Source organism: Pipra filicauda, unplaced genomic scaffold, assembly GCF_003945595.2.
Source record: "Pipra filicauda isolate LSUMZ 115617 unplaced genomic scaffold, ASM394559v2 scaffold513_size392548_pilon, whole genome shotgun sequence".
Taxonomy (NCBI): domain Eukaryota; kingdom Metazoa; phylum Chordata; class Aves; order Passeriformes; family Pipridae; genus Pipra; species Pipra filicauda.
The window spans coordinates 339,082-360,207 of record NW_024104658.1 but is presented as its reverse complement, the minus strand read 5'-3'; the positions used below and the strand labels follow the sequence as shown (position 1 = coordinate 360,207).

At 58.3% G+C, this 21,126-nt stretch overlaps 1 protein-coding gene across 1 annotated transcript; it reads left to right on the top strand.

Annotated features, from left to right (window-relative positions):
- Positions 1-55: 55 nt before the first annotated feature.
- TMEM8B (transmembrane protein 8B) lies at positions 56-9,773 on the top strand (the record flags this gene model as incomplete). The annotated part of the gene is made up of 13 exons (XM_027748435.2): positions 56-131; positions 3,216-3,405; positions 4,619-4,826; positions 4,980-5,113; positions 5,246-5,505; positions 5,738-6,093; positions 6,406-6,502; positions 6,701-6,824; positions 8,163-8,305; positions 8,470-8,648; positions 8,736-8,882; positions 8,957-9,073; positions 9,289-9,773. Coding segments are annotated over 13 exons (2,367 nt in total), but the record flags the coding sequence as incomplete, so codon positions are not given.
- Positions 9,774-21,126: the final 11,353 nt, after the last annotated feature.

Here is a 21,126-nt window from a genome sequence, read left to right as displayed (position 1 = left end):
CGCGCGCCCCTCGGCAGCCGCGGCGGCGGCGGCGGCGATGGCCCCGCGGGGCGGCGGGGGCGGCGGGCAGCGACCCCCGCTGCTGCTGCTCCTGCTCCTGCCGCTCCTGCTCCTGCCGCCGCCCGCCGCCGGTGAGCGCCGCGGGCATTCCCGGGGGGCGGGGGTTTGGCCGGGGCGGGGGGGGGCACGGGTGGTGGGGCGGCGGGGCGAGCGCGGGACACGGGGCGCGGGAGGCGCACGTCGAGGGGGGTGCGGGTGCGGCGGCGGCGGGTGCGTGTGTGCGGTGGGCTCGGGGACACAGGGGGTGAGGTTGGGGTGGGTATGGGGTACGCGAGCAACGGGACGCGGGGCGTCCGCGCGGTGGGGCTGGCGGGAACGAAGCGCGGGGGTGTGTGCGGGGACAGCGGGGGTGCGGGCTTGGGGCGCGGGGAGCAGAGGACAAGGCGCCGTGGGACAGGGGTGTGTGTGCGCGGGGGGCGGGAGGTGCGCGAGCGGCGGGATGTGTGTGGGGTGTGCGCGCAGTGGGGCGGGGGGCGGGCGGGAACGGAGCGCGGAGGTGTGTGCGGTGCCGTGGGGCGGGGGGATGAGCTTGGGGTGGGTGCGCGGTATACGAACCATGGGATGTGGGGTGTGCACGCTGTGGGGCGGGGGGCGGGTGAGATGCGGGGGGCGGGAGGGCTGAAAGTGCGGGGCGCGGGGTTCCGTGCGGCGGGGCAGGGGACATGAGCTTGGGATGGATGTGAGCTACACGAGCAATGGGATGTGGGGTGTGCGTGCAGTGGGGCGGGGGGCGGGTGGGAATGGAGCACAAGGGTGCAGCCATGGGCGGATGGCATCCCGGGATGTGGCGTGCGCGTTCAGTGGGACACAGTGAGTGGGGCGAGCACGCAGCGGGGTTTGGGGCACGTCTGCAACAGGGGACAGAGGTGCACCCAGCCGGGTGTGGGGGGTGTATGCCATGGGGCAGGGGGTGCACGTGCCATGGGGCGCGAGGTGGGTGTGATGGGCGTGGAGATGTGTGTGCGGGAGGGGGGGTGTTTGCATAACGGGGTATGGAGATGCTTGTGCAAAGGGTTCGGTCTGCCTATGGAATGGGGTGCGTGGGTGTGCGTGCCGTGGGACAGCACGGCGGTAAGCATACCCCGTGGGGCACGGGGCACCCGTGCAGTGGGGCACAGAGTCAGATGTGCAGTGGGGCACAGAGGTGTGCGTGCCAGGAGAACGCGTGCAGTGCCCAGGCGGTGGAACACCCTGGGAGGGAGGCGTGTGCGTGGGCAGTGAGCGGGCCCAGCGGGCTGCAGATGTAGGGTAGAGGGCTGTGTGCGTTCAGGGGGCAGCGGTGATGGACGGCCTATAGAGATGGGCGAGTGCGCCCAGTCGAGCGTCGGGATGTGCCGGGAGGGATATCGGCGGGAGTATGTGAGGCGAGGAGCAGGTTATGGGGCATGGGGAGCTGGTGCGGAAGAGTTTGGGTTAGGGTGCATCCCCTGGGAAGGGGGTCAGCTGGCCGGGGGCTGCCGGTACCGGGAGCAGCGGCGGGGCGTCTACGGGAGCTGTGCGCGGTGCTGACCGCCGGCCGCGGAGCTGTCCCCGGTGCTGACCGCCAGACGCGACCTGGGGCTGCGGTCCCAGGGAGGGGGTTCCCGGGAGGGGGTCCCGCGACGGGGATCCCGCGGCTCCGGCCACTGGCCTGATGCGGAGGGCCTTTTGCTTTTTTCCTTCACCTCACTCCGCTTCCATGGATAGAAATCCCTCTCCATCCCACAGCAACCCTCCCGTGCTCTGGCCGCACAGCCACAGCACTTCAGACTGACCCTCTGCCTGCAGCTAGCTCCCCCCAGCTTGTCCTGGCCGAGTGAGCATGGGGGGACCGCGCTGGGACTGGACAGCTCCGAGTGCTTCCCCCCATTCCCCCTCCTGGAGTTGTGTTCAACACCTTCTCTGGGGTCCCCTGGCAGGTCACTGTCCCCATGTGGGGCTGTGGAGTGACTTGGTGGTTCCCGGTGGGGAAATTGGGATCAGGTGCTCTTGCACTGAGGAGACAGGTGTTCCATGCCTGGCTTGTGTCGGCTGAGAGTGAAGGGGAGGGGGAGCTGCCTTTGTTCCAGGCAAGGGAGCAGATGCATGTCAGTGTACAGCCGGCTGGGGCTGCACACACACAGCACAAACACACGTGCACACGAGCACATGCGCACACTCCCGGCCAGGAACACGAGGTACAAAGCAGACCCTCGTCTCAGCTCTTCCACTCCCACTGGATGAGTCCTCCTGGGCATAGCCCTGCTCCCAGCCCATCCTCTGCTGATCTCCCCCTTTCCAGCATCTTGTGAGGAGGTGCATCTCATTCTTGCTGCACCTCTGGGGAATAATAGATGGGTCTCCCAGGCTGGCAGTGGGGATAGTGGGGTAATGGTAGGGTGAAATTACAGCTGCTGTCTAGAGACCTGCTCTCCCCTGTCTCTACTGTGCCAAGGAAGTGGTTGCTGGGGCTCCTGGAAATCTCTGGAAATCAAACAGCCAAGCAGTTGGGCAGGCGGAGGTGGCCCCAGTGTGTGCCGTGGGCTTGCAGGAAGTGTCTGTCAGACATGAGTCTGTGCACAGCCATGCACACCCGTGGATGTGGGTGTGCACACCTCCACTTCACTGTGCATGCAGACACCACCCACGTGTGCATATGTGCACACATATGTGCACCATTCCTCCCCCACAAACTGGGAGGCTGTGCAGGAGGTGCTCTGCTCGCTCCTTCTCGCAGGTCTAATATGGGACTCTGCACTTTATGATGGGCTCTGTGCTGAGCCACCCCAGCAGGTAGAGAAGGTGGAATCTGTGTTTCTGTGGGAGATGACCTGTTAGGACATGAAGAATATTCCTTTATTACAGGTAAAATGCAGGGAGCAGAGCATGAGCAGCAGGGACCAAGGGCTCCTCAGGCTCCAGAGGATCAATGCCCACAGCTCAGTAAACTGGGCTCTAGGCAGTGCTGAACCAGGAATGATGCAGACTGTGCCAGGGCTGGGAGACACAGCCGGGCACAGCTGACACCATCCCTGGGGACTCACCAAAGTGGCATAGTCCCAGCCCCTCCTGCCTTCAGGCTGCTGGATTTCGGACATATTGAGAGCCTGAATGGGAGGGCCTTACCTGGGAGGGGTGCTGCACAACCGCTTCCCCAACCCTTCACCCTACTTGGATCCCTTGGATCTCCTTTGCAGATGGGCTCTTTGTGACAGACTACTTCACCCGCACACCACGCAAGCTCAGCCCCTTCCGCTCCTTCGCCAGCATTGAGCTCTTCCACTTCCACATCCCTGAGGACACAGTCATCGCTGTCTGGAACCTCATCACCTTCAAGGAGCAAGGTGGCACCTTTGGGGATCAATGCCCAGATCGTAGCATCACCGTGTGAGTAAGCAGCCTGCTGTGTCTGTTTCCTGCCTGCCTCTGCCTGCCCCTGCTGCACCTGCCTGGACTTGCCCCAGAGCCTGCCTGCTCTTGCCTGCTTCTGAGTTGCACAAGCCCATGTACAGATAGAGTCAAAGAATCATAGGATCACAGAATGGTTTTGGGTTGGAAGAGACAGTAAAGATCATCTTGTTCCAGCCTGCTGTCATGGGCAGGGACACCTTCCCCTAGACCAGGTTGCTCAGAGCTCCATCCAGCCTGGTCTTCATGCACACACACATGCAGGTATACATGTGTGCACAGCTACATGCACTTATATATATGCACATACATACACGTGTGTTGTGGTTTACACACTACCAACTGAGTACCACGAAGATGCTCTCTCACTCCTCAGTTCCCCCACTGGAGAGGAGAATTGTGAAAAAAAAAACAAAACAAAAGAAAAAAAACAACCCTCGTGGTTGAGATAAAAACAGTTTAATAATAATAAAAAAATGCCAGTAACACTAATGATGAAACAACAACAGCAATAATAATAATAATAATAATAGCAACAAAAAGGAGAGAGAGACATAAACCCAATAAAGACAAGTGATTCACAAGACAATTGCTGACCGTACGCTGACTGATGCCCAACCTGTCCCCCAGCAGTGACTGGTGGCTCTGTGCCAACTCTCCCCAGTTTATACACCAGGCATGATGTTCTGTGGTATGGAATATCCCTTTGGCCAGTTTGGGTCAGGTCTGCTGGCCATGTTCCCTGTTTCTTGTACACCTGCTGACTGGCAGAGCACTGGACACTGAAATGTCCTTGACCTAGGGTGAGCCCTGCTGAGCAGGAACCAAAATGCCAGTGTGTTACCAACATTATTCTCATACTAAATCCAAAACACAGCACTGTACCAGCTAGAGAGAGAAAAGGAACCCTATCCCAGCCAAAACCCAGACAACATGCACGCTCACTCCCCATGAATCATCTTCCCAGGACCATTTCAGGCTCCACTCTTTTGTGCATCTCATACATGAACTGTTTTGCCTGAACACCCACTCAGGGAAACTCACAGTCTCCAGCGAGGTCCCAGCTTACAGATGGCTTCCATAATGTCTTTAAGTTTCCTAATAGCAGAGAGGAAAGACACCCACGTATAGGACATGCTGGCCCTACCACGATGCTTAGCCTGCACCTTGCTGACTGCTGTCTCTCCCGCAGGTATTTCCGCTCAGGGGCTCCCTCTGTCATTAACCCGCTGCACACACACTTCCCCAGGGACACAGCTGTCCCTGGCTCCTTCGCACTGACCCTCACCTGGACCCTGCCCAACCGCACCACGGGGGTGTTCAATGTCACCAGCCCGCTGCCCGGGGACTGGTTCCTGGCTGCCCACCTGCCCAAAGATGAGGGCAAGATCTCTGTCAAGGTGAAGGGCCTGGAGGGACTGGGGGGTGGCAGGGCTCGCTGTAGGGCTCCTCTAGGGCCTGACTGCTCTGGGCTGGCAGTGCCCAGCACAGGTGTCCCAAGTGGGACAATGCCCTGTGCCTTTTGTCTTTTACTAACTGTCCTGCTGGTGTAGGGGCTCTACGAGGAGTGCCAGTATCTCTTCCAGCCACAGCTCATCGTGCAGCGCCTGGTGAACATCGCTGTGCTGTACCCTGGTCATGTCACTGAGCAGAGCATGGCCCCCCACAACCGCTCCTGCCTCTACAAGTGAGTGCGAGAGGGTCTCCTAAGGTGGGGATATCTTCAGGGTGGGGAGCTGAGTCTCCCAACCCTCTGGCTTGCCTCCCCAACCCTCTTGGTCCATAGTGGTGGGCACAGCCTGACACTGCTGTCCTGCAGGGTGTTTGTGCCCAGCTACACATCCCGAGTGCTGGTGGAGGTGCTGCGGTGCCGGGGGGCCGAGGGCTGCCCACTCTGGCTGCGTGTGCGGGCCAAGGCTCCTCCCCTGCACAACTCCACGGCACTGGACTGCCGGGAACACACTCCCTGCCAGCTGGCACAGGACCTACCCTTCTGGCAGCACTGGTACTATGTGCTGGTGGAAAAACACCCTGGCGTGCCAGGCACCATCTCTTTCCAGGTCACCGTGCAGCTCACAGGTGAGTGGACACGTGGAGGTGTGAGTGGGGACATGGTCTTGACTTGCTTTGGTGACTGGTGGAGGGGCAAAGGATGCCCACAGGATTTGGCCCTCCTCTGCTGGGATGGGGGCACTGAGAGGTGTTGGGGCTGGGTTGCAGATGGAGGTGAATGGTGGGCAAGAATGGGAGGTGGGAGCTAAGAGGGGGCAGGAGCTGTGTGGTACCCAGGCTGATGGCTCTGCCCCTCCAGACTGTTCCCGACCCAGCCTGGCCCGGCCACCCTTCCTGCCCTCCAGCGCTTCCATGAACATGCCCCACTCCTTTGGCTCTGCGGGCGGGCTGGGGCTGGGGGACAGCCCTCCACCCACCAGCCCCAACAGCACGAAGCACCCAGTCCCCATCCCTGTTGCCCCTCCTGCCGGAGAGCGGTGCTGGCCTGTCCGACCCACGCTGCGCAACGAGCTGGACACCTTCTCCGTCCACTTCTACATCTTCTTTGGGCCCAATGTGTCAGTGCCGCCCGACCGCCCCGCTGTCTTCGTCATCAACCTCCTGCCAGTGCTGGACAGTGGAGGGGTGCTCAACCTGGAGCTGCGGCTCAACTTGGTGAGGTGGTCACATGTGCCCTGGATGGGGCAGGGCAGCCCAGCATGGGAGGTGGCCTGGGAGATGAGTGATGTCAACATTGCAGCAGGGCAAGGAACAGGATTTGGGCTGCTTTTGGGTCATGGGCCATGGCTGGGGAGCTCTTGGGTGATGATATTAGGGTGCTCCAAGGGCAGGATGATGGCATGGGTTTGGGATGTTCTTGAGTGAAGGACAGTGGGTTAGGGCACTGCTAGTTGGTGTGCCATGATCTGAGTGCTGTCAGAGCAGGAGACATCCCTGGCACTGATTTAAGGCCATCTCCTCTACCAGAGCTCCCTGAGTGGTGAGAATGTGACAGTGTTTGGGTGCCTGAACCATGAAGTCCCACTGACGTCTGGTGACAATGCCTCGGTCACTTGTGAGACAGGTAGGCTGAGCTGTGCATGTCCATCCTGCCATGGCTGTGGGGGTTGCACTCTCCTTGTGTCTGGTGAGAGGCTGGGTGGGGGCAAGTGGCGGCATGTGGCTCTGGAGCCTGGCACAGGGTATTTGTCCCTGTCCCAGCTCTGCCCAGGGCAGAAGACTGCATCCAGCCCTGCTCACCCAGAGCTCTCCTGGCCCACAGAATCCCTGGCAGGCTTCCTGCTCTCTGTCAATGCCACCGCCAGCCTCAGCCGCCTGCGGATCCCCTACCCACAGACGGGCAGCTGGTACCTGAGCCTGCGCTCACTCTGTGCCACGGAGCATGGGTAAGAGCCCTGGCATGTCCCTTCCCTGTGCCCCCAGAGGGCTGTCCCCACCATAGCCTGTGTCTGTGTGTCCTGTGGGTCCATGGGTGTGCCTGTCCCCTGCACTGTGTGTCTCACTCATGTGTGTGCACGTGGCTTTGCGGGCTGCGTGTCACTGTGTGAGTGCTGCGTGGGCACGGATGGCTCTATCTCGCGTCTGCCTGACCATCTGTGGGTCCCTGCGGCTCTTCCCTCTGTCTCGCGGTTAGGAAGTGCCTGTCAGCTCGCGAACGCCGGGCATCTGTCAGTGCCTGCCCGTCTCCGCGGCAGAGCCCATCTGTACCCGCGCCCGGGAGGGAAGCGGGCTGTCGCTGCGAGGACAGGGCTGTGCGTGTGAGGGGGCGGCTCTGGTCAGGCTAGGGCTCTGCTCAGCATCTCCAGGGACTTGTCGTGTGCCTGCAGCTCTGCTTCTGGACTCTCTGTCTACCCGGAACCGTGAGAAGAAGAGAAGCTGGGGTGTGTGGGGGTGTGTGCGTGTGTGTGTGTGTATGTGTGTGTGTTTGTCTGTACGTGTGAGGGTGCGTGAGTGCAGGTGGTGCTGTGTTCACATTTAGTACACACATGTGTACAGCACTGCACACATGTTTGAGTGCACGCATGCAGGCAGCTCTGTGCACATGTTTGGGTTTGTTCAATCAGTCAAGGCTGTGTGTGTTCCACGTGCATGTGTGTGCAGATTTGACTGTGTGAGCACATACATGGACAGCAGACACACATGTAACCAGCACTGTGTGCGTGTTTGTGCATGTTGGGCTGCCTGCATATGCACAGGCAGCAGTTGGTGCATGCTATCATCATGTGGGGCTATCTGTGCTCCTAGTGTGCCAGAGCTAAGGAGGTACTGGCTGTGCCCAGAGCCCTGTGCGTGGGCGATGCGGGGCAGTGGGGATGCTGTGCCTTCTCTGAATCCTCCACTGCATTTCTAGTTCATGCTGAGTTACCAGTTACAGTCAGTTCTTCCCGACAGGGTCACACGCAGGCATTGCAGGGCACTGTGTTTGCACAGCAAAATCCAAATGAAATTAGAGTCAGCTGAGTGTGTTGCTAAAGGCCAAGGGGGCCTAGGTGTGGCCACATTCTTCCTGCTCACACAGGCTGGCACAGGCAATTGCTGCACACGAGATTCTTGGGGACCAGCTTTCAGCTGCCATATTTAACACCAAAGCAGCTGATTTCTGCACTCTTCCAGTGTCCGGATCTCCCATCACCTGCCAAGTCTGGGTGCAATGGGTGGCTCTAGTAGAGGCAGGAGCTGCTCAAGGCAAGGCAAGGGTTGACCCCCCTTCTCCTGCACCACAGGTTTGAGCCCTGCACCAACGTGACAGCCGAGGTGTACCTGCGTGCCTACCTCTCTCCCTGCATCAACGACTGCGGCATCTACGGCCAGTGCAAGCTGCTGCGCACCAACAACTACCTGTACGCTGCCTGCGAGTGCAAGGCTGGTGAGAGCTGCCACTGTACCCAAGGATCCCCCTAGCACCCTCCCCTTCTCCCTATGGGTTGTGCATTCCATTAGTCTCTGCAGGGTGCTGGAAAGGGGGTTCCCTGCTCCCTCCCCAGCCCCCATGAGTGCTACAGGGGTGACAGTGGCTCTCCCTGGTCACAGGCTGGAACGGCTGGGGCTGCACAGACAACGCTGAGGCTTTCTCCTATGGCTTCCAGCTCCTCTCCACACTGCTGTTGTGCCTCAGCAATGTCATGTTTGTGCCTCCCGTGGCCATTGCTGTCCGCAGCCACTACCTCATGGAAGCTGCTGTCTACATCTTCACCATGTTCTTCTCCACTGTGAGTGTCGGGTGGGGGCAGCTGAGGGACAAGCGAGGGGCTGGGGCTGTGCAGGGCAGCTCTCATGCTCTTTCCCTGCTACCCCAGTTCTACCATGCCTGCGACCAGCCAGGCATTGTGGTGTTTTGCATCATGGACTATGATGTGCTGCAGTTCTGTGACTTCCTGGGCTCTCTCATGTCCGTCTGGGTCACCGTCATTGCCATGGCCCGGCTCCAGCCTGTGGTCAAGCAGGCAAGTGTGGGGAGGGGAGCATGCAGGGCAGGATGAAAAGGATTTGTCTTGACAGGTGCCCCACTGCCCCACAGGTGCTGTACCTGCTGGGAGCCATGCTGCTTGCCATGGCTCTGCAAATGGATCGCCACGGGCTCTGGAACCTTCTGGGGCCCAGCCTTTTTGCTTTGGGGATAATGGCCGTCGCCTGGGTAAGATGTTGTCCCTTATATGCCCACCCTGGCTTCACTCAGCATCCTGCCTAGCCATCTAGCCCTGCTGTCCTGCCAGCATCTCCCCTCTGCTGCCATCACCCTTCCCCATGAACTCCTCTCCCTGGCTCCTGGAGGATGTGGCACCGTGGCACAGGGGCTGTGCCTGTCCCTCCTGCGGCTCCCTCTCCCAGCTTGTCCTTTCCCCACCACAGACGGCTCGCACCATCCGGCGCCGCCACTGCTACCCGCCGACCTGGAAGCGCTGGGTGTTTTACCTGTGCCCGGGAGCGCTGATTGCAGCGGCCGCCGTGCTGCTCTACGCCTTTGTGGAGACAGAGGAGAACTACTTCTACATCCACAGCATCTGGCACCTGCTCATCGCCGGCAGCGTCGGCTTCCTGCTGCCACCCCGTGCCAAGACCAGCCGGCGCCTGGGGCCGCTGCCCCGGCGCAAGGGATGTGGGTACCAGCTCTGTGTCAACGAGCAGGAGGAGCTGGGGCTTGTTGACCCCGCCGTGGCCTCCATCAACAGCATTTGTACCAGCTGATGCTGACGGCAGCTCAGACTCCTCCAGTATGGACAGCACCCACTCTCATTGCTGGCCACCCACCCACGGGAGTGCCAGGACTCCTCTGGGCGGGCACACAGCCACCTGTGCCACCCTGTTCTTCCAATTACAGCCTGATTGAACTTGTTTCCAGGGGTTGCTGTGGCTCAGTCTGGGGCAGAACTGGGGGGAGTTAAGGCTGAGCTGGGCCACACTCCTCTCTTTGCCAGCCATGGAGGTGCTGAGGGGATGTGACTGGGTGTAGAAAAGGAGAATGGCAACAATCTCTGGCTCTTGCTTAGTGCTCTGTAGCAAGAGCTGCTGCTCTACAGTAGCTGCTCTGGGGCTGACATAGCTCAGACACAGAGCAAGGTGACTGGCCAGAGGGCTGCAGTCTTTTGACTCCTGATAGGACAGGCTGCAGAGCTGGGATGCCTTTGTTGGGTCACTGTGCTCTCACAGCATGGGCGTGATGCCTCACCTATGGATAGCTGTGCTGTGCCAGGGCAGCCAGAGTCCCCTGATAGCCAGCAGGACTGTGGGGAGCCCACAACCCTGGGGCAGCTGCCACTTGGGAATGATGCTGGTACTGCCTGCTGTGGCAATGCACAGGTCTGAGTGTGCACTACCTGCAAGGGCCACATCCCCAGGAGCCCACAGCCTGCTGGTGATACCACACTGCATGAGGCAGCCTGCCTCAGTGCCACCCACGCGGCTACACCTGCCCAGAAGCAGTGGACAAGTGACCCTGTGTCCCCTTTGTCGTCACCAGCCCTGTCTGCTGCAGGGCAATGAGCACTAGTGGGAGGAGGCACTGCACTGTGTGGGCTGCACCCCCTAACCTGGATGGGACAACACTGTCTCAGCCTCTGCTCCTTGTCCTGCCCCATGGTCAGACCTGTGGGCTTGGCACCCATTGCAGCCATGGTGACCGTGGTGTGGTGACAGACACACAGGTTGTATATGTGCCTCAAGGACAGGGTTTTTCCATTCTGCTTCTCAGAGGGCTCAGGGTGGACTGAGGAAGAGAAGGGAAACCCCACTTACCCTTCTCACCACTCTGGGGTCTGCCTCAACCTCCTGAGCTCTTCTCAACCCCGCAGGGGTCTTCAGGGGTGAATCCCAAGGCAAAGCTCTGCATCCTAGCAGTCACATCCTGGCTCAGCAGAGCCCACCCGCCAGCAGCCCCCCTCCCTGTACCCCCGGGGACAGGCACAGGGAGATTTACTGGATGCTTAACAGGATTAGCAACTGCAGGCGGGAAGGCAGCTATGTAATAGGATTGCAATCTAATTAAAACTGCTGCTTGGGAGCTGGGCCCCAGCTGGCCAGAGCAAGGTGGGCTTGGGGGGGCTGTGGGGCTGACTGGGAAGAATGGTGGGGTTGTGTTGGGCAGTGCAGAAGAGGGCATGAGCTGGCAAGGGTAGTGGTTCTGCCTCTGTCTCTGGGGTTTGTTGGGGCATATAGCTGTGGGGAGCCAGCCTGGTGTGGAGGTGTCCTGGGCAGCCTGGGCAGGAGCCCCAGTCACTGTGCAAGGACCAAGGGACCTGCATCTGCCACTCTCCTTCACCAAAGAGCTCACTCTCCAGCCCTATCTCTGCCATACAAAATGCCCTGTCTGGTCTGGCCGGGCGGCTGATTAAGGATTAATTTTTTAATTAAAAACATTAGTCACTTCACCAAATGCAACCCCGCATCAGTAGCAGACCCCAGAGAATGAGGAGCTCATCTTTAGCTTTCTCATCAGGAACATGCTGGAGTGCAGGGCACACTGAGCACACCGTGGTCCTACACCAATACACCCTGATTTCATGGGGATGTTAGTGCTCCATGCAGCATCTTACCTGTCCCTCATTCCTTGGCTCACTGCAGAAGTGCAAACCCACTGCTTCTCAAGTTTGTGTAGACCCCTACAATAACAGAGCCTGCAGGGGGATGAGCTTTCCCCTTGCAAGCAGCTGTGCAGCCCCTGGTCTGCCCCACAGCAGACGCTGTGAGGTGACACATGCAGGCCTGGACCCCTGTCAGAATTTTTAGCAGGGTTTTTTAACACGGATTTTGGCAGGGTTTTTAGCTGTCAGAGATGCCCAGGGAAGCCCGTGGGAGCCACGCACCAGCTCTGCTGGACTCTGCTTTTCTAGGCTGGCAGTGCAGCTCAGAGCTCCCTCTCGTTTTAATTAAACCTGCAACTGCATTTTTCATCTCAAGGACAGGCCAAGCATCCGACCGCGCTGCCCGGGAGGGAGCTCAGCCAAGCAGCTCTGGAGTGGATCTAGGCACTCTCTGCCAGCCCAGCTTGTCCCCAGGGGCCCATAGACTGCCCACTGAGAGCTGGGAATCCCCATCCCTTCACTTCCCAGTCCCAGTGGGGTAGAAACCCACTCTCCTGCTCAGGAGGCTGGGACAGCTCAGGGGGCGCTGAGGTGTGCTACAAGTACAGAAATCCTGCAGGATGGAAAGGTTTTTGCACTGTTCTCCTGGCACCAAGCACGGAGAAGCTGCTCTCCCCTGTGGGACACCCAGCACAGGTGTGTGGGTGCCTCTCTGACTAAGCCTGACTGGGAGCATGCTGGGACACACCATGGGAAACTCCACATCCCCTCAGTCACCTCCACTTCATTGCAGGATCAGGAGCACCAGCCTACTCATTCCCACGCATCTTGGTGAGCCTTGCTCTGCCCCAAATGGCCTTCAGCCTCTGCCCCATAGGGGTGCACTTGGGGTGAAGGCTGGACTTTGTCTTACCCTCCTGCTGAGAGAGCTGGGGTGCCTGTGGCTCCCACCCTCCCAGCGTAAACAGCTTTCCTGATGCTCCATCCCTGCCTCTACCAGGCACAGCAACTACATAACCATGGCAACAGTATCCCTATAACAGCCAGGTACATCTGACATCCCCATGGCAACCGATTCTGGGAACAGCCAGCAAAGAGCTTCGCTTCCTCAGTGATGGGGAGGGATGTGGGGGTCCAAGCCACACCACAGCAGGTGGTGTCAGGAACCTGGGGACAGGCGCAGATGGGAAGAGCTTTTGAGCTGAGGCCTGAGGCAGCACAAGACTGTGACCTCTGTCCTGACCGGGAGGCTGAGGGGGACACAGGGAATACATGAGAAGGGGCAGCCCTGGGGACAGTATTATCCTGACTCAGCCTCCTCCAACCCAGCCCCATTCCTACCTGCTAGGCTGTTAATGCCATTGGCCAGCATTCCCTGCTTGAACAAAACTTCCTCGGAAATGTGTATCCCAAAGCCAGGACTGTGCTTCCTTCTGTAACCCCCTCCTAACCCAGATCCCCACTGCAGGGATGCTCTGCGTGTTGCCCACACCCTGCCCTCCCGGGGGAGCTGCTGCGCCCTCCCACCATCGCCTGCCCATGTCTGCCGGGCCGGACTCACCATCCAGCATTCCTGACGCAGTCTGTCGTTGCAGACGGCAATTGCATGCCATGCAACTTTAATGTGTCAGGCCTGAATTATTGAGACCTGCAGCAGGCTGCGTGCACGCAGGCAGGACTCATCATCCCTCCTCCTCTCCCTCGCCGTGCTTGCCCGAGCAGGCAGCAGCGAGTGGGGGCTGTCGAGAGGTCCCAGCTTTTGGGGTTTCCCTGGGTGCATAAGGGTGTTGTGCCCCTTGCAAACAATGGGGGCTGGGAGGTATGGGTGGAAGGGTGGCTGTCAGTGTCACCAGCTTGGTCACCTGGGGGTTGGTGGGTCCCCAAACATGATGTTACCTCAGTGGGGTTCAGGGATAGGTGTGTAGGGAGGGATGTGCAATGCTTCTCTGCTCCCACCTCAGCATTTTCTCCCTGTATCCTCATGAAACCTCATGTCCAGAGGCAGCAGATCTCCTAGGGCTGCCCTGGAGGTCCTCACCCCTCTTGCTCACTGTGCTGCCAGACTCCACAGTGATGAAGCCTTTCCACCTCAGTCAGTGTAAATCCCTTGTGGGTGCAGCCAGAGCTTGCTCCCTGACCAGGCATGACTGTCACCGTGCCTCTCTGGGGATGATGAAGGGCTGGGAGGATGCCCCAGCTGCTCTCTTATTTTGCAATTTGCCCAGCGCACCCTGCAGCCACTCGATGATTTTCTCATCAGAGTAGCAAGGCTTGACCGCCCTCCCCACGCAGACCCATCCATCACCCACAGCTGGCACCACCACACAGCTCACAGGCACTGGAGCTGCCTGCCCTGCTCTGTCCCTGGCTGTCCCTCAGCCTTGCAGACAGTGGCTGCACCACGGCCAGCCTGGGGGAACAGCTCAGGGCTTGCAAAGGAACCCCATTTCCCCTGAAGCAACACACACACAGACTGCTTGCTCAACCTTCCTTCTCTCCCATCCCCTAGCCCATGTTTCACACTCCCTGCTATCATCCCCAGCCTTCATTTCATGTCAGGGACCCCTCAAAGCTTCAGCTCCAGTCTGCAGGATGCTTGGAGAGGGCCAGGTTAGAGCCAGGCACCTGCAAAATGGGAGACACAGCTACAGACAGAGCAAGCCCAGCTCCAGCGCATGCTCCTGCTTTGCTCCTGCTGTGGGTATCTCTCAAGGTCCCTGTTCCCAGGCACACCCTGCCGTGGGTGCCTGCCCCATGGAACTCAGAGAGAATTGAGGATGACCAAGCTAGCCCAAAGAAGGGACAGGGGGTTCTGGGATGGATGTGGTACATCAGGAACCAGCATTGTCCCAGCAGCACCCCGTGCCACAACACCTGGATGTGTGAAGAAACAGCAGGGTGCCAGGGCATTGGCACTGGTTTGGCATGAGGGTATGGGTTCAGGGGCCATGGACATGAGGGACAAATGGCTTAGCTGCACCCACAGGGCCCAGAGTATTGCAGTGGGACTGTGTCTAGGGACAAACAGCAGCTGCCACTGGTTGTGTGGCTGGAGGGGAGCAGCAGGCAGGAAAGGGGGACACTGAGACATGAGAAATCAGGAAAATGTGGCAGTGATGTAAAGCACCATGATTTTCAGCTGCTGTTAATTGAGTTTCTTGGAGCAGTTTGTGGGGGAGCCTAAGGGAGGGCCGGACTCAGGACTTTATCCCTGGCAATTTATAAGAGGGCTGTTGAAGAGCTGCTCTGTCGAGCAGAAAAACCACTTGAGTCGTGCTTAACTTCATCAAGGGAACTGCATAGAAATCAGGGAGCTTGCTAAGAGAAATTAATAGAGCAGCCAGGGGGGCAGACTGCCTGCAGACAGCATGAGAACTGCTCAGAACTGCATGCTGGAGACTTCCAGTGAATGAACATGTCCTTTAACAAGATTTGCAAGGCCAGCACGGCCAAAGAGCAAAGTGGCAAATGGGTGGGAAAGATCATTCCTCAAGGAGGGGAGCTGCACCAAAATGAAGAGCACGTGGAAGGGGATGAAGGTTACATGGAAAACCAGAGCAAAACAACACCCAGAAAGACTTTGAAGAAGAGCTTGGCAACAGCCTAAAATTGCAACTAATTTTGCGGTGCTAAATTTGCTACCGTAGCAATGAGGCTTTGAGGATATCCAGGGGTGCATCAGAGTGCTGTGACACAGACCTGCCCCTTTGGATGAATCTTGGGGTAGGACCTGTGAGTCCTGAAAGCCTTTTGTGTTAGGACGAGGAAGTCCTGTGTTTCTATCCCTGGAGCAGACATCCGGGGCCCACGAGTCAACACAGAGGGATGGAGCAGCCTTGACTCATCCCAGACGGTGAGCAGGGGAAGGATCTCCCACGGGCTGCAATTGCAAGAACAAAGTCTACAAGTACAAAATGCAGCTGCACTTGCTGTCAAGTGAAAGAAAACTAAGGCAGTTACTCTCGTGAGAAATCAGCCTTGCACCAACAGAAATCAAGCTGTTACACCAAATGCAATCCTGGATAAATTTATCTGATGAAGCAAGCCTGCAGAGGAAGATAAAACCATGTTAGCAGAGGCTGAGAACATTGTCCATAGGATGCAAAGCCACTGTTCCCTTTATGGCTTGCAGATTAAAATTTTCTCTTAAAAAACATTTCCCCCCACTCAAATACTACCACTAAAATTTCCCTTGAGTCCCCAAGTGCTAAGCAGTATGTCGTTTTATATGAACAGTGCTCTCAAGGGAAGCTGCACTAAAGAAATCACATTGAATCTTCCTGTTGGAGTGTGAATGGTGCCTACAACGAGGAGAATATTGCAGTTTATTCTTACTTTATATAAGGATGCTTCACCACCTCCAGAGCTAAAACACAAGACTGCATTTTGAAGAGGAATATTTTTGGCTAAAATTAAATGGACTTGGAACAAGTGCAGTCCAGAGGCTCCCGGCTCAGCAGGAGGGGAGGTAAGTCCCCGAGGGCTCTGTGCGCCAAGTCCTCCCGAGAAGCTTTGCCCCAGGGCTTGCCTGCAGTCAGCAAATCTCCTGCCAGCACAGCTACAAATCCCAGATGAGCCCATGAGGATTGTTGTTCTAATTAACTAATGAAGTCGTCTCCTGTTGGGAAGATGGATAATCTGAGCTGGAGGCTTCCTCCCTGTTGGGAGGGAGGACCTGGAGTAACACTCAACCGCACTCTCGGGGGACCCCATAAGTGTTTGTGCACCCAAGGATGCAGTCCCTGCTGCAGGGAGGTGCCAAGTGCTCCCAGACACTGAGCATGTCCCTGCATCCAGCCTTCAATCTACCTTCAAAAACTCCTACCTGACCCCGTCCTCTTTTTTGGCAGGTCCAAAGGTAGCCTGGCTGTTCTTATTCCTGAGTTTTCCCTTTGGTCTCATCATTTTCAGGCAAATTACAAGAGAAAAATTAACATTTGAGGAGGGTGAAATCTGTGCAGGATCTTCCTGAGCCACAGCCATGAGCAGCAGCACAGGAGGATCCACTTCAAAGGGAGGAGCCAGTTCATTAAAAAAGTGAACTAGGGCTTTTGATATCAAGATAAACATCCTGATACACTTCAAAGCAGCTTCCACTCCTTGTCCTTAGACACCCTCTCTTGCTTCACTTAACTTCTGGATTTTGGAATTATACTTCTGCCTAATCCATCCTGTGCTGCATGCCATCTGGATGGTTGTTTGTCAGGGTTGATTCTGGATGCTGCTTTGTGGCATGTGAGACCTTCAGGTCATGACCATGAGCCTGAATACTCTGTTATTACCTTCTGTTCCACCTAAGAGTTGCTGGTGAAAGCTCTTACATTTCCACTGAAAAACATCGTGGTTTTGAAAGAAAGTGTAATAGGGAAGTGCCCAAAGACCTACTGGGGTGCCCGATTGCCCAGAGGTCTTCATCCCTCCAGACACCCTGCCACCAGAGGCTGCAGACCCATCCCTGGCAGCAGGTTGGGCATTCAGCAATCTGGGAGAAAGCACTGGAGTGTGAACACGGACCACTTGCTCAGGGAGAGGAGTGAAGAGGCAGGAGCAGTATGTGGGAGTCCCACTGCATCCTGGTTTACTTCATGGTAAACCTCTCCTTCAGCATTTGGACATCATGAGAAGGATTTTGCAAGGCTCAAGAGGCAGGAGGACTTTTCCTAATGCCAACACCCCAGGCTTTTGCTGTAGCTTTAGCATGGTGGCCACTGGAGCCGGGCTGCAGGGTGAGCCATGGCCGTGGGGTCTGTGCACCCCTCACCAGGTCACCCCAAGGCTTGGGGTACTCTTTGGGGCAGGAAAGAGTAGGGGAGGAGCTGATGCAGTGGGGAAGCCTCAGGACTGAGCATTCAGCTACTAGCAGGCAACTATAGATGCACTACAGACACAGCTTAAAGCTGACCTCAGGGCAGTCATTTGGGTCACACTCCCTGTACCCCAGGTTTGCAGGGTGGGACAGGCTCTAGTAGGCACACAGCCTCACCTCCAGGTCATGGTGTGGTTGTATTGCCTGGTAGCAGGGTACAGGGACAAAGGGGTTGCTGCCACTGTTAGGCAACAACTTTATTATTTCAATTGTTCCAATTATTATAAATAGGCTCTGGGCTGGGGCAGGCCATGCAGGAAGGAGGGGATCAGGGGAGCGGTGAAGCTTTGAGTTGCTGCAGAGTGGCATAAATCCCTACCCAAGGGGTCTACTCTGGCTCACCTGGGGGTCTCATGGCTGTTGAAGTGCAGTTGTCCTGTTGCAAGCTGCTCTGTGGGATGGAGGGGGAAGAAGCTCTATGCCTAGGCTGCCCAGAGCAGAACCCTCACAGTTCCTAGGCCATCCAGGCCTTGCATGCCCCAGAAGGAGCCCACCTTCCTCTCTCCAGGCTTTTCCTGTTCTTCTGGCTGTCACCCCAGCCCTGCAAGTGGCAAGACACATTGCATGTGTCTGGAGCAGAAGGGTCTCACCAAGCACAGGGCTTGTTTCAGATGGACACCCCCAGGAAAGGCTTTATCTCAGACCCTTCCACACCTGCATCACCTTGTGCCAGCCCAAGTTAACCTTGACACCACCTTCACTGCATCCCAGGACTGGGGGGGTCGCTGGAAAAAGACTGCGATCCAGCCCTGTCCCACTGCCTCTCCGGTACCCCCATGAGCCCAAGCTGAGGCGGGGAGCAGGGCGGACACCCCAAGTCATACGGTGTGGGATGTTTTGTGGGCAGAGAATTAAGCGGAGGGTGCAGTGCAGTCCTGCCTGGCAGGACACCCCCGTGCCTGCCCAGCAGCCCACCGCACCAGGGAGGAGGGGTGAGCGACACAGACCCGAGAGGGCGCGGAGCGGGGTCACCCGCTGGGCACTACGGGGCGACCACTCCGTTCTGGGGCACAGCCCGGCCCGTGGCGATGCCGCAGCCCTGGGCAGGACGGGCTGGGGCGCACGTCGGACCCTCGGGCCGGAGCCGCCCCGCAGGGGAATCCCCGCCCGTGACGTCACGGGGGAACCCCTCCCCACCGCGCCCCCTCCCGGAGCCTGATTGGCCGCACCCGCCTCTGACCCACCGCGGGCCCTGCGATTGGGTGACGTGCCTCGGCCTGGTCCCGCCCCCCGCTCTTTTCTGGCCTCCTATTGGCTGCCGAGCTGTCACTCCGGGCTGGCCCCGCTCCTCATGGGCGTGCTGTAACCCCGTGCTCCCCGGCGTGCTCACAGCGCACCTCCCGCTGCACCCCCTGCACCCCCTGTACCCCTCACTGCACCTCCCACTGCACCCCCTGCACCCCCACTGACCCCCACTGCACCCCCTGCACCCCCTGTACCCCTCACTGCACCTCTCACTGCACCCCCTGCACCCCCCACTGCACCTCCCACTGGACCCTCTGCATCCCACTGACCCCCACTGCACCCCCTGCACCCCCACGGACCTCCAGCGCACCCTCTGCAACCCCTCTGCACTCCTTGCACCTCTCACTGCACCCCTCACTGCATCTCCTCTGCACCCCCTCTGCACTCCTTGCACCCCTCACTCCACCTCTCCCTGAACCCTCACTGCACCCCCTCAGCAGTCCCTCTGCACCTCCTGAACCCCTCCTCGCACCTCTCACTGCACCCTACTGCACACTCATCTAATCCTCCAGAATCCCGGTACCGCACACCACTTGTCTCCCACCTGCACCTCTGGTGCCATCCCATGCACCCCTGACCTGCAACCCCCAGAACACCCTCCAAAGGCCCTGCTGTAAAACCACTCTCCCCTGCAGCCAGGCCCCCACTGCAGGCCATCCCAGAGCACCTCTCACTGCCCTTCACCTCCTGGCAGGGACCTGCCCCCAATTTGTGTAGGGGGACAGCCCGTCCCACTGCCCCAGCACCCTGAGGCTGAGGGAATGGTACTTGGTGTCCCAGGGCTGGAGGCAGCAGGCTGTAACCTCAAGTGGGGAGCTTGAAAGGCAGGGAGCAAGCCAGGGTTTTCAGTGGGGTGGTGGGGATGAGAGCAGGGTGATAGGGAGCTCAATGGGATGGTGGCAAGCACAGCAGGGTAATCAGTGGAATGATGGGGAACACAGCGAGGTAAGGGGGGAGCATGGGCAACCACAGTCCAAAGGTGTCCTCCCATTGCAACCTCACTGATGCAAGTGGTAGAGCTCAGGAAGGGAGATGCCACCTGTCTGCTATCTTTGCCCACCCTGATGGGTCCCAAGGAGAGAAATCCCGGGCAGAGCTATTTGCAGGAAGCCATGAGGCGTGAGGCTGGAGCTGTTGGCCAGCAGCCAGCTGCTTTCTTCTCCTGCTTGGGAGCACAGAGGATGTTTTGTGTGCAGCGGTGGGATCACCATCCCCACCAGGGCTGGCCCCACTCCCGGCAGCCCCCACAGGCCCAGGCTCCCTGCTCACTGCATCGCAAGGCCAAGGTGCCTCTGCAGCACGCTGTTCTCTCTGACTCAGGGTGCATAGCTGGTGTGGGATGAGGGACAATGCCACAAGATGTAACGCGTTTTCCCAGCACTGCTCACCCATGCTTCTCCCCTGCCAGATGTCGTTTAGACTGTGATGTTGTTGTCCACTGGTGCTGTGGCACCTGCTGGCCCCCAGCCACCTTGCTGGTAGACCATGCCCCTGACCCCTCTCCATGACTTGGCCACAGGTGGGGTGCTCCAGCTTGCTGGCGTGTGCATCTGGAGGATGTAGGGTGTCGTGGCAAGCCCCTGGAAGATGGTGTGTCTAGTGGGGCAGGCATCTGAGGCAGCAGTGGGCCAGGGTATGTAGCAGGAGTTCATGTACATCTTGTTGAGGAGCTACAGGGACATGTACTGCAATCTCACCCTGAAGGTCATGCACAGCCATCAGAGCAGTGGATACACCCTGATACATCCTCAAGATGGATGACAGCTGCTTCAACACGGACTGCTTGCCCAGCTTCCTGGCATGGGCCAGCCCCTACATGGTGTCCCTACTCTTCTGGCAGAAGCGGCAGGCCACCTATCAGCCCTCCAGCAAATGGTACTGCAGAACTACTGTCCTGACATCTACCTGCCCTACATCAGCAGAATCGACTACTTTCTCTCCCTGGATGGGGCAAAGAGATTCTGGAGGCAGCAAATCGCCCCATCCCCTTGCAGTACGTGCACAAACTGCTGAAGGTGGTGGGCACTGGGGCAAGAGACAGCGGCCCTCTTGCCAAGCACCACATGCCATGGCATGTCTGCAACTACTGTTACCTGATGGTGACCCACGTACTAAAGCAGGAGGATCCCTCCTGGAGCAGGAGGGCCTCACTGCTGCATGTGGGAAGCCCGCAGCACTGGCTGGAAGTGACCTGCCAAGGACCCAGAGGACAAGGGCCTATGGCTGCTGCACAGACTGCCCCTGCAGCCCCAGTGCCGCCCAGCATCGCCCACCCCAGCCTCTTCCCTTGGAGAGGGATGCACCTTGGCATTCTGGGCTTCCTGCCCTCCAGTCCTGAAGGCCCCACTCTGCTCCACAGCCCAGCAGCATGTTCCACAGGCAGGGGTCTTGCCTGCGCTAGGTGCTGCTGCAAGGGGCACACAAAGCACATCTGCACCACAGTGTTTGGCCTGGGAGTTTCTGAGGCTGTAAATAGCCAAGTTCCCCTCCTCCTCATCTTGAAAGTGAGAAGGGGAACATCCCCCAGAGAGGGGGAAAGAACTGGTCAATTGTCATCAC